Consider the following 17,387-nt stretch of genomic DNA (forward strand, 5'->3'; position numbering starts at 1 on the left):
TGTGTGTGTGTGTGTGTGTGTGTGTGTGTGTGAGGTGGGATGGGGTGGGGTGGGGGTGTTAAGCCTCCAGGACCAAAACAAGGTGAAGCATTTAGGGCTGTGTCACATTTCTACCGTTAATGAACAGCTCTGACCCTTCAGAAACAGGAATCTGAAGAATTTCCCAGGTTTCCAGCAGGGCATGTGGGAAACCTGCCTTTCCTACCTTTTAAATTGCCCCACATCTTCCAAACCAGCAAAACACTCCAAACTGTCTGCATTAATCAATGTGTGAATCTCACGGAGGAAGAAAGTGGGGAGAACTAGAGACCAATAAACGGACCTTTGGAGTAAAAATCAGTCATTTATAAAGTGGCACAAAGCAGATCTGTGATTTCATACATTTCTGGAGTGAGGCCTGGAGCCCAGGACAGAGCGCAGGGCCGGCATCAGCCGGCAGGCGATGAATGAGTTATTTCAGAGCCACTGTTGGCAGCATTCACACACTTAGAAGGTAAACAGTCGTCACTCAGGAGATGCCTATATATCCAGGTGTCAGCAGACAACTGAGATATTTAGAAGATAACAGATTTACACAGACAGCCAAGAATTTAAAAGCAAAGATTGTTCAGGTGGTGGAGGCAGGTGGCTGCCCACCGAAGATTTGGGTCCCCCTTCCCTTAGGCAGAGTTGTTCTTGGGAAGGGGCTGCCCAGCCGGGACCACATTTCCCAGCTCCCTGAGGCCAAGAGAAAGTGGGCAGAAGCGATGTATGGCCATTTCCAGACCCGGCCCATGAAAACCACCTTATGAAATTCCACCTCTCTCTGCCCATATCTGAGGGCTGGATATCAACGTCCAGGGTAACTTGAGAGCCAAGAGGTGAAGGTGGTGGAGGTTCCTTCAGCCTGGGTCCCTCCATCAAGCTGGAATGGGATGGAACAGGATCCCTCCCTGCTCCCTTCTCCAGAGGATTAGACTTAGGGAATGAGAAATAGTTTGCTGAGTGAGTGAGCCCACTGTGGCTTAGGGGTTTATCTGTTATAGTTACATTAACAGCTGATAATTTTTGAAAAATTATTGCTCAAGATGATTGGTAGACAATCAAGATACTGGCAGACCACTAAGGTGTTAGTGCACAATTAAGGGGTTGCAGGTAATCATGAGGTAACTTGTAACTGAGGTCTACTGCACTCACTAAGAGGGGAACTGACTCCTAAGATGTTAGTAGTTGTCTTAGTTCTGGCTGCTCTAACAAAGTACCATAGACTGCATGGCTGATGAACAACAGAAATTTATTTCTCACAGCTCTGGAGGCTAAGTCTGAGATCAGGGTGCCAGTTTGGTCGAGTTCTGGTGAGAACCCTCTTCCGGGTTGCGGACTGCTGACTTCTTCTGTCCTCACGTGGCAGAACGCAGAGGGGAAGCAAGCTCTGTTGTGACTCTCATGAGGCCACTAATCCCACCCACAAGGGCTGCACCCTCATGACCTCACCTAGTTACACCTCCAAAGCCCCACCTGCTAGTATCATTTGGAAGTACGATTTCAACATATGAATTTTAGGGGGCTACAAACATTCAGGCCATAATAAAAATCAATTAAGATATTACTAGAAAGCTAACATGTTATCTGATAACTAACAGGTTAACAGACAACTAATCATGGAGATACTTGGTGACATCCGGCTTTTCAGCCTATTTCCACGTGGTGGCTACCTTGTGTCCTGCCCACTGACAGCGAGCCCCCTGGGGAACCCACCTCGCAAAGCCCCACTGGCCCACCCTGTCCCTGTTTCTATTGGAAGGGAGCTGCCTTTTCCCTGATGAATGACATTCCAGGTTCAGTGAATAATAGCACCTTTTGGGTGGCCCCGCCTCCCTAGTTGACCCCACAGTGTCCACTATACCCTCTGGACACTCGGCCCTCACCTCACAGTGTCTGAGGAAGGGGATCCCTGCCCAGGCCCGGTTCTTCTCCTGGTCCTGAGGCAGCCCATGAGGGTGCAGCTGCAGCAGGTGTGGCAGGTGAGTCCAACTTTAGAGGGGGCTGGGGCGAACCACCCCTAAGTAATCACAGATGAGGTTCTTCTGTGGGCAGAGGAAAGGATGTTCTGGGGAAGACACTGGCCCAGCCGCTGTGAGGCCAGGCAGCTCTCACTGTGCCCACAGGCCCAGGCCAGGTCTCCCCTTCCATGGAATTTTCCTCGCAGTATGTGGAGTAGAGCAAAGTTGACCCCCTGACTTCTAGGTCTCACTGATGGGCCTCAAAGGTGAGGGCTCCCTGGGAGTGGTCAGTCCCAGGCTCAGAGAGAAAGCCCAGACCTCTCCCTGGGCACCAGGGAGGTGCTCACCCAGGTGTCCTCAGATCAGGAAGTGTGGGCTTGGCAGGTTCTAGGGTACTCTGAGAGCCAGAAATCAGGGCTGTCTTGGAAAACCCAGGAGGTTCAGGGCTGGTTTGCATCAAGGCCTTTGGGAAGCAATGTGGTAGAGTAGGGTCGGAATCACGGCTCTGCCAGCCTCTCATGTGGTCTTGAGCTGGGCCCCTTCTGTGGTAAGGCTCTTACAACAGGGCCTGGCACATAACTAGTCCTCGGTAAGTGGTAAATGTTATTATTGCTGCTGATATCGGGGCATCTCAGGCATCACTGGGTGTCTGGCACGGGCCTGCTCTTCCAGAAGCCAGACAAGAACTGGAATTCAAGTTCAGGGCTTGAGGCGCATGGAGGTGAGTCATGACTGTTGGGTTCCAGGCGCGTGATTCCAGCAGGCTTGGCTCCCCACCCCCGCAGGGCCTTGTTACCCCTGCATCCGCTCCCTCACGTGGGCAGACGCAATGAAGATCTGGAGTGAGGTCAACCGTTCTGGATGGCTGTTGGCCCCACCCTGGGATCCGAGGCTGCTCCCCACAGGACTGGCCCTTCCTCAGCCGTTCCAGGCTGCCCCCTCCCTGCCAGCACTGCCTGCCCACCCATCCTTGGGGGGGGCTTCCTCCTTGCTCATTGTTGGGTCACCCCAGATTCCGATCTCCAGACTCATCAGCTTGGATGAGAGCCTTTGGCCGCCCACCCTCTGAGCTTCAGACAGGGACTCAGCCCATGAAACAGATGTTTTCTGCTTGCTCTTCTCACAGGAAGAAACGGAGTACAGACTCTACTCATTTTGTCTACCCTGATGGTTTCCACAATTAAGAATATTTACCTCCTGAGCTAAGTTTTGCCTGGCGGTACCACCAGGCTTTTCCTGCAGGGTAGGGGCAGGGGCCCCTGAGTGGAATGAGCACAGAATGGGGGTCAAGATAGTCCATCACTTACTGTAGGACCTTAAGCAAGTCACAGCCTGTGTGAGCCACGGTTTTGTCATCTGCAAAAGGGGGAATGATGCCTTCCAGTTTGGTCTCACCCACTGCCTTGAATGCAGCAGCACTGCCCGGAGCCACCCAGCCCAGGGCATCAAGGCAGGCCCAAGGCAGCTCAGCTTGTCCTCACTCCATCCTATGTTCACCCGCGTCTCTTGTGACTCTGTGTCTGTCTAGAGCGTTTACTCACCCACAGACTCGCTGCTTCTCAGGCTTCTCAGGACTCTCACCTTCTCTCCTTGTGGGGGTCGCCTTGGGTGCTCCACCGGGTCCTCCTCACAAGCAGGGGTGCCTGTCCCCAGCTTCCGTGCATGCTGGCTGCCGACGGCTCAGCTGTGCTCCTCTGTGGAAACCTTCCCTGAGCCAGTGGGAGTCCCTTCATCCCAAGACGCCCAGGAAATTACTAACTATCCCCCTCCACCTGGTGTTGGCCCACAGCCAGTGATGGACAGATTCAGGGTACAAAAGCCCAGCCCCCTTCTTTAAGGAGTGTCTGCGGGGAGGTGAATCATGAGTGTGGGGCTCCAGTCTGCAGGGCCACATACATGCCAGAGCTCCAGTTCAGAATTCCCAGGAAAGAAAGAACAAGAGCTGTATTTCCTCCCAAGACACCCCACTTCTTCCCTCCCGGAAGGCAGGTTGGGGCTGAAGAGAAAGCATGAGCTGTGAACAGGAAGGCAGAACTGGGGCTGAATCCTGGCTTGAGCAGCTACCAGTGGCATGATGTAGGTAATCTGCTATACTTTTCTAGGCTTCAGTTTCCTTCTTTATAGGATGTGGGTCATAATTCCCACTTTGTAGCACTGATGTGAGGATTTAAGAGCACCAGCAAAACCCCTTGCACGGTTCCTGGTGCACAGAATGACCTTGTAGACTTGTCTGCCTCCTTCCCTTTCCTCCTAGGCTGAGAAACACCAAGAAGGCAGCTGGTGGTGGAGGCCAGGGCAGCTGGTGCAGGAACCATGCCCTCTTTGGCCCGAGTAATGGCCAACTGTGGCCCAGCAGAAATGTCATCAGCCCAGTTGCATGTTGCTGCATGTCCGTGTGCACTAGTGGCCTCATAACCCTGACTTGGGCTCAGTTCAGGAATCAAACCACCTGGAAATGAAAACCAAAGCCAACTTCGGATCCTCAGCTTTTGGTTTGGAGGCCATCTTGTCTGAGCATCGGCCTGCCAAGAAGCCTGTGGGCCATGAGTGGCTTGCAAGGATTTCTGGTGGACTTCTTTATGTGGCCACAAACCTCTAGCTCACACCCCTGGGCCATCTGCCCCCAGCAGCCTCAGGCCATCAATCAGTAAACCCCAAGCCAAGGCAGCAAAGGCAACAGGAATAATGGCCACTCCATTCAGTCGCGAGGCTTCCCTAGTAAGCCCCAAGCTTCCAGCCAACATCTCAATTTTCCTGACTTCAAGCAAGATGGGCAATTAGGTGAGGGGACTGGTAGGTACAGTGGATGGCATAAGGGGATTTGGAGGCCAGAGGACCTGGGTTTGGATTCGGTTCTTCTACTTAGCTGTGGAAACTGAGCAAATTACTGAACCTCAGAACCTGGGTATCTTCATATTTATGAGAGAATAATTCCTTCCCTCTAGGGTTTTAGTGGAAATTAAATGACATAATGCAAGTGAACTTGTTGAGTCCAGTTTTTGACCTAATCAAGGCAGTTAATAAAGGACTGAGATCATTTCCCACCCCAGGGATCAGATTTTTCTGTTCAATTTTTCCATTACACCAACCATCTCAGTAGTACCAATGAGCTCTTGTTTTTAAAAGTTTTATCCTCTTGGAGAAAAAGGTCTCCAAAGACGTGCTGGTTAGTCCAGTGGCCTTGAGGCTGGACTCGCCCATTGCTCTGGCCAGATTATGTGCAAAGGGCTCCCTACACTCATCTTGTTGACAGACTCAAGACCACTTACGTTACTTCTGGAATAAACAAGACAATCAAGCAAAAACACTCACTCGCCTCCTTGTACCAAATATCCTCATCCATTCACTTATATTTAATCCACATTTGCTGGTACATGGAATTGGATTGTGTGCACTCAAGTCAGCTCTAGGAACGTCTTAAACATTTGCTCCAGAGTTCCGGCCCCTGCCTTCCCTTCTGGTCCTAGTCTTTCCCAGCTCTACTTCATTGTGTTTTGGTCGTTACCAAATTCATCCCAGTTAAGCTGAAGGTTAGGGAGAGAAAGGACTAGTTAGACATATGGTTCAAATGCATCAATTAATCCGGTGGTTTTCAAACTTAGCTGTCCATTAGAATCACCTGTGGAGCTTTTAAGATTTCCCAGATGCCCAAGTGCACTTCAGATCAATTAAACCAGGATTTCTGGGCATGGGGATCAGGCAGAATATTAAGTTTGAGCCAAGTGACTTAGTTGCTGTTACTAACGTTCCTGAGTCAGTATGGTCTACCATGTTCTGTAAGTCCCCCATGCATCCCACTTTATAACAGTCCACGTGGAGTCAGGCACATAGCCAGTGCTTCAGATGACGATGGAATACCTCAATCTGTTCCTGATTAACTCCCAGAATTGGAATATGGTGGCTATTCCAGGATCACACATATGTCCCAAAGTCATACATGACAAACATTTTATTCCATTAAAAAAAGTCATCTGTTAACTGCTGAAGTGCAGGGGACCACATCTGAGGCTACTTCAGAAAAAGGCATCAGAGAATGAATACAGATTTTCAGTGTCACAGAATGGCTAGATTCTCCTCCTCCCTAGATTCTCCTCCTCCTTCCCCTATTAAATAGTAATCAGTGGCTTAGGCCAGTTCTGGTAAGAGCACCTGATAGCTGACTTCACAGAAACCCAGGATCACCCTAATATACAATGACACAGGGTCTCCCTGGCAGCCAACTGCAGTGGCTCAAGCACAGGAGGAGATGCCTGGGTGGCATCAGTCCCACCCCCTGCGGTGGACTTGCTCTTCCTAATGACTGGCTCTGCGGGCCACATCCATGGCAGCATCACCATCTGCGGCGCACATGAGCAGACTCCCTGTTGAGCTGCAGCGGGCTCCGAGATTGGTTCCATCCGAGGCTGGAACCAGCTCCGTTCCGCTTCACTTCACAGCAAATTTTACACCCTGAGGGAGTGGTTAGGAAGCGCTGCTCACCATTCACAGTGGGAAGTGGTACTTCGTCCAAGAGCCTGAGTACCAGGATCAGAGAAGGCCTGGCAGGCAAGTCCAGCTGGGCTGGGGTGGAAACAGCCTGCACGGCAGGGCTGAGAAGTGGTGGGAGTGCTGGCAGCCAGACTAGCCCTGCTTGCCTTTTGATTCCGAGCAACTTCTTCTTCTTTTTTTTTTGGCTGCGCCAGCCCACAAGATCTTAGTTCTCTGACCAGGGATCGAACCCGGGCCCACGGCAGTGAAAGCGCCGAGTCCTAACCGCTGGGCCGCCAGGGAATTCCCCCGAGCAACTTCTGAAGACCCCAGTGTCCACTCTGCATATGGATATTTGGACACGACCCAAATGGCTTCTCCATCTAGGCTGAAGGCGGGAGACAATCCACCACGATGCTGAGGCTCTGTCACCTGTTCAACAGTGACTGCCCACGCTGCTCCTCAGCCCCTGTGCCTCCTCAGTTTAGCCTTATGTTCCTAACACCTGCCTAAGGCAGTGCAATTTCTGGGGTCCAGAAGCTCCCAGGCTGCTCGAGAGGCTTCGTGCTCATCCTCACTTGCTTTTCAATTCACCTTCTCGCTCCCACCCAGCTGAATCTCTGGTGGCTTCCTATGGGGCTAGATGCTTCCTCCACCCTGCAATGGTGGAGGAAGGTACTGGGTCCCCACCCCACTTCACTCATATTTCTCCTCTGCCTCCACCCACCTTCACCCCTGCACCAGGCCACACCTCAGGGGCACCCTGTTGATGCCAGCCCGTCAGAGTGCAAAGGCAGACATTCAAGACATTGGGCTTGGGGCTTGGTGGCGCAGTGGTTAAGAATCCGCCTGCCAATGCAGGGGACACGGGTTTGAGTCCTGGTCCAGGAAGATTCCCACATACCGCGGAGCAACTAAGCCCGTGTGCCACAACTACTGAGCCTGCGCTCTAGAGCCTGTGAGCCACAACTACTGAGCCCGCATGCCACAACTACTGAAGCCTGCACGCCTAGAGCCCGTGCTCCACAACAAGAGAAGCCACGACAAAGAGAAGCCCGCATACTGCAACGAAGGCCCAACACAGCCATAAATAAATAAATAAATAAATAAATAAATAAATAAATAAAATTTATGTATATATATAAAAAAGACATTTGGCTTTTTCCTGCCCCTGGGCCCCAGACTCCTTCCTTCATCCCAGACCTGGAGGAGGTGCCTCAAGCCCTCGTGGTAGCCGCAGCATCCCTGCAGTCACTCCTGTATCAGGAAGTTGATGAGGGCGGTTCGGGGGGAGAGGAAGGCCTTCTTGATGCTTCGCCCCTGTAAGAGCCTGACACCCAGTTCACTTTGGAGAACCAGTTCGTGGACTTTGTCCTGGTCCTGGGCAACTTGTTGGGGCACAGGGATTTTGCCGCAGGCTTTGTTGTTGATCTGAGAAGGTGAAAAGCCGAGACAAACAATGAGGAAAGTCCTGAGAGTGGCAGGCAGCCAGACATCAATACCCACTGCCCCTCAAGGGTACTGCTGCCTCTGTGTGGGGAAGGAGTACGGGAAAAGAGAAAGAAGAGGCAGCACCTAGCTTCCCCGAAGAACAAAGCGCACTTAGATGGGTAGGATTAACGCCTGAACGCTTTGGATAAGGAGAGGGAGAGGGCGCCACCCTGTACTTCCTGAGTGCTGCCCCGTCACAGCTGTGGTGGAAACTATGTCAAAAATCCTCAGCACGAGATGGCTTAGGCTGTATCCGGGGGTAGAGGGATTATTGTGTTACTGAAGCTCAAATCAAGTTTAGATCTGGCTACAGGGGGTGTCACCGAGGATTTACCTAGATCTCACGTGGACTAATTTCTGGGGTGTGTAGGCAACCTCCCTCCCTGATGACTGGCTCCAGAAGGGGGCGCTCAAGTTTGACCACCTGGAAGCTGGACCCACATCACACACAACTCTTGCCTAAAATGGGCCAGTATAGTTCTAGCCGTAGTGGTATTCACTGAATATTAGTTTCATAAGGATAAACTTCACATCAAATATGAACTGATACTGCCACCGAGGAAAGCGACACATGACCCAAATAGCTTCTGAACAGCCGTGCTTCAATTCCTCCATCCCATGGCTCCTGTAAGAACGTTTACGTTTTTTTCACGAATGCTCCTGTTTTTAACTTGGAAAATAAAGTCACTGTGTTATGAAAAATTACCAGGAATAACTTCTGAAGTTTCAACCCAAGCACATTATCCAGGATCCCTTAATCACCCACCTCATCTTTTCAGATTTCTGTAGAATTTAGTGGCATTCTTATGGGCTGCGTTAGCCTAGATCACTGGGTGGGAGACAAGTAAGACATCACCTCAAACAGCGGCTGCTTGACTTTAGAAAGGTCTCCCAGTCCCCATTTGGGGGCCTTGCAAGCTTCCGCCCCTCCAGCTTTGCCACCTCCACTTCATCGCTCAGCCTTGGTCCAGGCCTCTGCATTGTTCTCTTGGACTTTTCCAACAGCTGCCTGGAGGGCCCCTGGCCATGAGCACTATCCACCCGCCCCATCCACCACTACTCACTGACAGGAGCCCTGCAATGGCTAATGACAATAAAAGCTCACATTGTCTGAGTTCTCACTCTGTGCCAGGCACTGTGCTCCACAATCCACCTGAGTGAACCTGTTTATCCCCACCACAAGCCTGTGAGGTAGGTCACAGCCGTTCCATCCCCAATTCACAGAGGGCAAAGCTAAGGGATAGGAGGTGAAGCCACTTACCCAAGGCCCCTTTCCAGCAAGTGGTGGAGATGGGATGACCCCATGGACCCTCTCTCTTCCCTGTCAGCCCCCAACCTCTCGGGATGGAGTCTGGCCTTCTCTCCAGTGCTGCCCTGCCTCTGCCTCTGTTCCACCCCCTCCATGGCTCACGGTCCAGTGAGGACTTCCCCCGCCTTTGCTCCTTTCTCCACTAGGGAAATGCTGCTCCTCTTTCAAAGCCAAGGTCCACATCCCCTTCCTCGGATGCCTCCTCCAATCCCCCAACTGCCAGAGGCAGCGATGCTGATGCTAGCAGCATTTAATATTTACTGAGTGAGTTATTAAGCCCTGTTCTGCCACTGTTTCCTCACTTGTAAGATGGGGTTAGGCACGTATCTGCCTCGTCTGTGAAATGGGGAAAACAGCGGGGCCTGCTTCACAGGGCTGTTGTGTAGGGTTAATGAGTTAGTATCTGGAAAGTCCTAAGGGCAGTCCCTGCCTCTTAGTCGGTACTCACTGCGTGTTAGTGGCTTTTGTCATTAGTGTGTCCAGAAGCAGGCTAAGTACCTCCTGGCATTATCCCATCTAATTCTTTCAACAACCAGGTAAGGCAGGCCCTGTGTTTTCTAACTGAGGAAACTGAGGCTTAGAGAAATTAAGTATTTTGCAAAACTGAGATGGTCCAACTCCCAAGCTCTTACATCTTAACCTGGAGGCTACACAAACTCTCGGTGTGCATGACAATGCGTGTACCTCCCCAGACTGTCCCTCCTGGGTGCTGGGCTCCGTGAAGACGATGTAGTGCCTCTGGGCTCAGAGCACACGGGCACGGCTGAACTGAATTACACCGAGTTATACTGTTCTGTGTTGCAACTTCTATTTCTGGCCATGGCACCAAGTGAGATCACGTGGAGACAGAACACAGACCTTGACAGAAGTCCTGCCACATGGCACAGTGCCCCAACCCAGAGGTTCTTGAGTTGGGTGTACTTGCAGGGAGTCCTCCACACATTTTAAATCTTGGATTTTTATTTCAATGATAATCTGAAATTATTTTACCAATTATCAAACCTAAATTTCTTTTCTTCAGTGGTAATTTAAAATGGAAAGACATTTTCACAGATTAAAACTTCATTGTCTCAGGTTGGTATTTCTCAGTTGCGCTGAGGATGAGTTCTTAGGGGTACACAGATAGTTATTTCTTAGAAACATTATTCAAGTTAAAGAAATCGCCTCTCTGTGCCACAGGCTGGTTTCGGTTTTGAGGATTTGGGGAAGAAGCCTAGCAGGGCAGCCCCCCTCCTCCCCTCCATGGAGGGGGGAGCAAATCGGAGGCAGCGAGGAACTAAGTGTCGGGGAGGTGGTATGGAGACAGAGCATCTGTGAAGGAGCCAGTCTCCTGGGGGCAACTGGCTTTCCCAACATGGATCTGCCCGCAGGGCCCAGGGTTTGCAGACGAAGCAGGTGGGGCCTGGCAGGCCCGGCTCCTGTTCAGCCCCAGGGTGATTACTTTGTGGTACTTTCCACAGTTTGCAATTATTTTGTTTATTTTTCTCTTTCCTTCTTCTTTTCCCCTATCTTTCCCACCAGGCTTTAAGCTCCGTGAGGGCAGGGACCCTGTTTTTTGCATTTCAGTTTGTGTCCCCAGAGCCTAGCACTGTGCCTGATGTATTGATAGCATAGGTAACTTGATAATGACTGAGGAATAAACAAATAAACGTGGGCAAGGTGACGAGCTTCTCTGAGCCTGTGTCCTCAGCCGAAAAAAATGGGAACAGCTATGCCTATCTTTTACGGTGGTGAGAGTTAAATTAAACCTGGGATGTAAGTTAGCTGGCCCACGTGTGGTTCAGACTAAAAGGTTCACCCCTTGTTTTCTTTCCCTCTTCAGCCACATCAGCATATTTAGGAGATATTCCTCATAATGGGTCTCAGATTAAACAAATTAAATACATAAAAATTACATAAGGATAAACTATAGGAGAGTTATTTGCTCTATAATCAACTACTTTTATGTATTTAAAATGATGCAATTTACCAAAAAATAAATTTCATGTAGCCTTTCTGAAATATATTTTGCAGCGCGAGGTGTTCCTTGCCCACCTCCTCACCATCACCCTACCCCCTCCAAGAGCCCAGAGCAGCTGAATGAAACTTAGAGAGATTGAAACACAGTTGGAAAGGAAGACAATTAGAACCTATAATGTAGGACAGGTTGATACTTTCCACTTTCTGGCCACAAGTTTTATGCTCACAAGCTTTTGGCATGCGGTAACTTCAAAACTGAAGGTGCTGGCAAAGGAAGACAGGCTGGAGGGTTGGGCGGAGAGCTGAGTGGGCTAGAAAGGCCTGGCGAGAAACTTCCAAACCCATCCGTGTGTGTGTGGCCGGTTCGCCTTGGCCCTAGGGGCTGCAGGAGACACTCACCAGAACCGCCATCTGTACGACATCGGGCTGCTGGAGGAACTGCGGGTCCACAGCTGGCCAGGCTTGAAGCAGCACACTGGTGTCCCAGGCGTAGTGAGTACACAGCTTCCTTGGCACCAGCGCCAGGCCTGCAACACCAAGGCACAGAGAGTCACTGAGCACGTACGAGGCCCTTGGGAGCACTAATAAAGCGTTTGCCCTGACACAGCCTGGCTTGGAGCCGTCTGAGGCCCCAGGAGGCCACACCATGGCTTTCCACAGCCTACCAGGTGCCCCCTACTTCCTTCAGCCTGGCTCATCATCCCAGTTTATAGGTAGCTTTCTTTTTCTTTTTTTTCAAACAACATCCAGAGCCATAACGATGGATGGACACACTGTTCTCAAGTGCATTTGCAAAAGCAAGGCTGCTGCTTTTACTCGGTCTCTCTGCAGTCCTGCTGGTGAAGGAATCCTTTGTGCTCCTGAGAGTGGATCCCAAAGTAATGAGCTGCATTTGCTTCCTTTCTGGCCCATGAATACTTGTGGCCTCAGAGTACTTTTACTCATAATCACCAGAGCCAACATGCTGAGAACAGAGGGCGCTCCTCCTGGACCTACTCTGAGGGCGCTCAACCTTTCCGCTAAACTTCTTCTCAGGAGGGGCTCCTGCCATTACCAAATTGGAAAGAGCTGTCCTTGGCTCAGGGTGGGTCAAACCCGAGGAAGCAGGGAGGAAGGAAACCCTCTCCAGTCTCTCTTCCCAGAGTGCTTCACGCTGCAGCTCCCAAAGCAGAGGAGGCTCACCATCCAGAGCTGCTCAGGGCCAACTGTCAGTGCTTTGCGACTTCAACCAGGGGCTTCCTAGCAGGGAAAGTTGGATTTCCAAGCCTCTGTTGATCTCATGAGTACAAAAGATGCCCCCAAATGGGCAGGAAATACACAGAGCAGAAAACAGATCCCTGGGCAATTGTTGTGTGGTATCCCCGCTGCCTCCTGGTCCTCCCAGAGGCAAGCCCTGGGCAAGCGGGCAAGTGCATGTGGCCCGTGTGCTCACGCTGGGGGCGGTGCTATGGTAGATGCACAGCCCTTACGCTGTGAATGGCTTTTCCAGGGCTGGTGGAGGTGGGGTGGCCCTTACATACTTCCCCCTTATTACTAGCCTTGAGACCAGCAGATGCATTTGAGGGACGGGCCCATAGCTCAGGGGATGGTCTGAGGCCAAGTCTGGGACAGAGGGAATGAAGCCCACCAATGCCAGTCCCGAACACTGGGCTGTGAATGACAATGTTTTATTTTATGTTCTTTGATGACAAAAGTAATGCACGCTCCTTGCAGAAAATTTGTAAAAAGTCTAAAAACAAAGAAGAAAATCATGTTTACATGGATAGCATCTTTTTAACTTTTTATTTTGAAAGATACTAATGTATTTAATGAATACTTGTATGTACAAACCAACTCCACAAAATGAAACCAAACTACCACCAGGATCCTGCTGTAGATATAGTTTTGGATTCTCTTTTTTCCTACATTTTAAACTAATAATCAATTTCATGGAAAAGGATGACACACAATAGTATATACAGTATGGCCACAGTTTTAGTAAATATTTAAATAAACAGATAAAAATTTAGAAGGAAATACATCAGAAAAGCATCAAGCATTAACCCCGGGAGGCAGAAGTATAGATGATCTTTCTATTAAAAACAAATTTATTGATGATGATGAAAAACCACCACTGAAACAATATCAATGCTGGTGAGGAAGCGAAACAATGGAATTCTCATGTACTGCCTCTCTCTAGGCCTTTAGTAGTATTAGGAAGAAGACAGCTACCAGAGCATTCACTGAAGCATTGTTGACGTTTTTTTAATAGTAAAAATAATTAAAACTTCAAACAGCCCATATGTCCATTAGTAGGGGACTAGATAAATAAATTGTGAGCTATTTATTCAACAGAATATTATACAGAGTGAAATGGAATAACTAGAACTATAAGAATAAACATAAATTTCAAAAAAAATGATAGATTTTCTACAAGGAATACTTATTACTTTTGTAATTAGAAAAGATATTTAAAAACAGTTTTCCATGCTATAACATCAGTTCGAGATTTTTCTTCAGTTTTTTTTTTTTAGGTTTCATTTTCTTGCCCATTTATCCATAATTTATTTTGCATATAATGTGAAAAAACATTCTTAAAAAGAACTTGGTCAGGGCTTCCCTAGTGGCGCAGTGGTTGAGAGTCCGCCTGCCGATGCAGGGGACACGGGTTCGTGCCCTGGTCCGGGAAGATTCCACATGCCACGGAGCGGCTGGGCCTGTGAGCCATGGGCCCATGAGCCTGCACGTCCGGAGCCTGTGCTCCGCAATGGGGGAGGCCACAGCAGTGAGAGGCCCGCGTACCGCAAAACAAACAAACAAACAAACAAAAAAAACTTGGTCAATTCTCCAAATCCAATCTGTTGAATAAACCTTCTCTTCCCTATTGGTTTGTGATTTTTCTTTTACAATATATTATATTAGGGATGGTTTCAGAACTATTCACTACAAAGATACTCAAAATGCCTGTCTGTGATGAGCTGAAGAACGGGCCAGAATATGAATTAACACACTGCTTCCTTCATTGAGAAATTCTTGCTACCAAAAAAATGGTCAGTCTTACACGAATATGTGCTTAGTGACACAGGTGATGTACCTACTAAGCTCCTTATCTTGGCCTAGAGACAGTTCCTAGACCAGCCTCAGGTCTACGGACCACTCTGAATAGCACTGGTCCATTTTGTTCTGTTGACCTCTGTCTTGGTTCTTGTGCAGGCATCACAGATTTGTTGTAGCTTCACATGTTTTACTATTTGTCACTCCTATTGTAACCCTGTGCTGCCAGTCAACCTGAGGGAAGGAAAGGCCCATCGGGGTCTGAGAATCAAGTAGCATAAAAGATGTATTCCTGGGGCCCATCTGGCCCCTGTGTCCTGGGATTCCCATGCTTCTAATGAACTTACTCCATTTCTAACAGATGTGCCTTTTGGCAGAAGCAGAAAGGAGCTTCCTGCTTGTTCCTCAGAAGGGATCCTATTAAGACTCATATCGCAAGACAGAGGTCACAGAAGGAAGATAATTACTTCTTTATTTTAGCTGGCTGGGCCAGCACGCCTTGTCCTGTGACCCAGCTGCAGTGGGAAGCATTCCAAAATCTCCGCATGGCAGTTGTACAGGATGCCTGGGAGATGAAAGGACATTGGACACAAATGTTCTGGGCAGAAGCTGTTACAAATTCCACTTTAAAAAAAATGAGGAAGTCCAGCCTTCCTGGAGCAATTTGGATGCTTATTTATAGCGGCCTGGGCCCCTGCCAGCAATTCCATATAGATGGGAGTGGGGCCATCCTGCTCAGCAGGGAGGAAAAGAAACTTACCACCCCCAGTTCTACGTAGTGTTTTTGCCTTCCTGCTCTTTTTAGGGTAGTAAAAATACCTAATATTTGCATGGCAAATACAATGGTTTCTTTACGTGACACAGGTCAGGTCAAGAGCTGGCCTTTGGGAAGCATGTGGAGAAAGTCTGAACACAGGCTGGGAAGTGGCAAGGCCCTGGCACACAAGGCCACCACGCAGGGCCAGCTGTCGCTCTCAGCCCACCCCCTTCCTGCCCCTCCTCTGGAGAGCTGTTGTTGCTGACCTTCCCGTGAAATAACTGAAACAAGCCTCCTCTCCAGCTCTGAGAGCTGGTGAGGTTGCCATGCCACCATGGCACCCGGAGTGAGTGCCGGGTGGTCATGGTGCCCGTGGATGGCAGGCCTGTCTCCAGCCCACCCCCATCCTCATATACACACAGAGGAGGACCTGGGGACTCTGTGGTGTCTCATCCCCATCATGCCTCGTCCAGCCCTGGCACTTCCAAGGAAGTGGACCGGAAGTGATGCTACTTCACATTAGCCTTTACCCACAGAAAGGGTTCTGTTGACATTATTTTGAAATAACAACACTGACACAGCATACACATTCATGTATAAAACCATCCGAACATCAGCAGATGTCTTACTGTCCCTTACAAGTATCTTAGTGTCCCTTACAAGAAGTGTTCCCACACTTCCAGATTATTTGTAGATTTGCAGTTGTTGTTACTGTTGTTGTTGTTCCTTGGCTGCACTGCGTGGCTTGTGTGATCTTAGTTCCTCAGCCAGGGATTGAACCTGCACCCTTGGCAGGGAAAGCGTGGAATCCTAACCGCTGGTCCGCCAGGGAATTCCCAAGATTTACAGTTTTGTTGAAATTAATGAATACAGCATACATGTACAGCAAAACAATATAGCTACAATATTTTACCACCATTTTTACTAAGAAAAATGGGTTTATGGTGGTAGACTATACTTCAAGATTAGAGTTACTTCAGAAACTTAAGAGAGGCAAAGGGTCACCTTGTTGTGACCCTCACAATTAAAGTACTGATGGAAGACTTGGAGATGACAAGAGGTAAAAGCCGGAGGCAAAAACCAAGATAGATAAATCACTGTTGAAACTGTAAAAATGGCCAGAGAAATAGAAATGGAGATCTTATCACCACATTTTAAATAACTTGTATTTTGGACAAGAGGCTCATCTCAAAGCAGCACAAAAAAAAACAGAAAAAGAGGAGAAATCACTCAAATGCCCATCAGTGGATGACTGTTTAATAACCTATGGAATATTCACTGGGTAGGACACCATATAGCTGTTAAAAAAGAACAGGGTCAGGGCTTCCCTGGTGGCGCAGTGGTTGAGAGTCTGCCTGTCGATGCAGGGGACGCAGGTTCGTGTCCCGGTCCGGGAAGATCCCACATGCTGCGGAGCAGCTGGGCCCGTGCGTGAGCCATGGCCGCTGAGCCTGTGCGTCCGGAGCCTGTGCTCCGCAATGGGAGAGGCCACAACAGTGAAAGGCCCGCGTACCGCAAAAAAAAAAAAAAGAACAGGGTCAGCCTGTAAGTTTTGATATAGAACGACTCTATACACTCCATATGGTAAGAGAGAAACATTTCACATACGTGCATGGATTTCTGTCAAATCAACTATCCAACTGGCAGTGGAGGTGCCTGGGGAGAGCAACTGAACGTAGGGGTGAGGATGGGAGGGAACTTAGGACACACCCTTTGTAAGAACTGAAGGTTTTACAATATGCATATAGATGTACTTTTCAATGAAAAATCTAGGTTCTGCTTTTGCTTTAAGAAGCCCAGAGAGGTACACTGGAGGGTGAAGCTATTTTCTGCAGCTGGCTCTATGCACTTTTCTTCGGAAGCGGGGCTTGTATAGCTGTGAGATCACCCTCGAGGAGCAGCGCTCCTTGGGCACTTAGGGCAGACCCATCCCATCACCAGGAGCTCCTTCACACTGCTCTGCAGAGCGATGCAGGAGACACGGGAGCCTCACACACTAGTGGGATGAATGGCTGCATCTGGTCAGTTGTGTGTGTGTGTCTGTTAAAACCTTCCACAACAAGAAATAAATTGCTTCTTCCCTTCCTTCCTCTCTCATCGTCTATGACATTCCAGAACCAGAATCTCAACACTCAGGACTTGTGGGTTTAGAAAGGTAATTTAAAACAAACAAATAAAAAGAAATTGAAATGATTATAGATTCATAGGAGGTTGCAAAGAAATGTACAGGAGGTCCTGTGACCCCTCCCCCAGCCTCCCCCAGTGGTAACATCTGGCATAACTACAGCACAATATCAAAACCAGGAAATGGACATTGGTACAATCCACAGAGCTCATTCAGATTTCACCAGTTTTTGTTTGTTTGTTTGTTTGTTTTTTGTGGTACACG

The 17,387-nt window shown here is 49.1% G+C and overlaps 1 protein-coding gene across 8 annotated transcripts in view; it reads right to left on the reverse strand.

Moving 5' to 3' along the window:
• Positions 1–17,387, reverse strand: part of LARS2 (leucyl-tRNA synthetase 2, mitochondrial) — a 336,746-nt gene that overhangs the window by 59,074 nt on the left and 260,285 nt on the right. For 6 of the 8 annotated variants that reach the window (XM_060307178.2, XM_060307181.2, XM_060307184.2 and 3 more), the window contains 2 exons: positions 11,608–11,735; positions 7,565–7,880 (listed from right to left, as the gene is read on the reverse strand). In XM_060307178.2, coding sequence (XP_060163161.1) covers positions 7,701–7,880; positions 11,608–11,735 — 308 coding nt within the window. In that variant the 3' untranslated portion in view covers positions 7,565–7,700. Of the gene's footprint in view, positions 1–7,564; positions 7,881–11,607; positions 11,736–17,387 lie in introns of those variants that run through there. The other 2 variants (XM_060307180.2, XM_060307179.1) reach the window with 1 other exon arrangement.

This window comes from Globicephala melas, chromosome 11, assembly GCF_963455315.2.
Source record: "Globicephala melas chromosome 11, mGloMel1.2, whole genome shotgun sequence".
Taxonomy (NCBI): Eukaryota; Metazoa; Chordata; class Mammalia; order Artiodactyla; family Delphinidae; genus Globicephala; species Globicephala melas.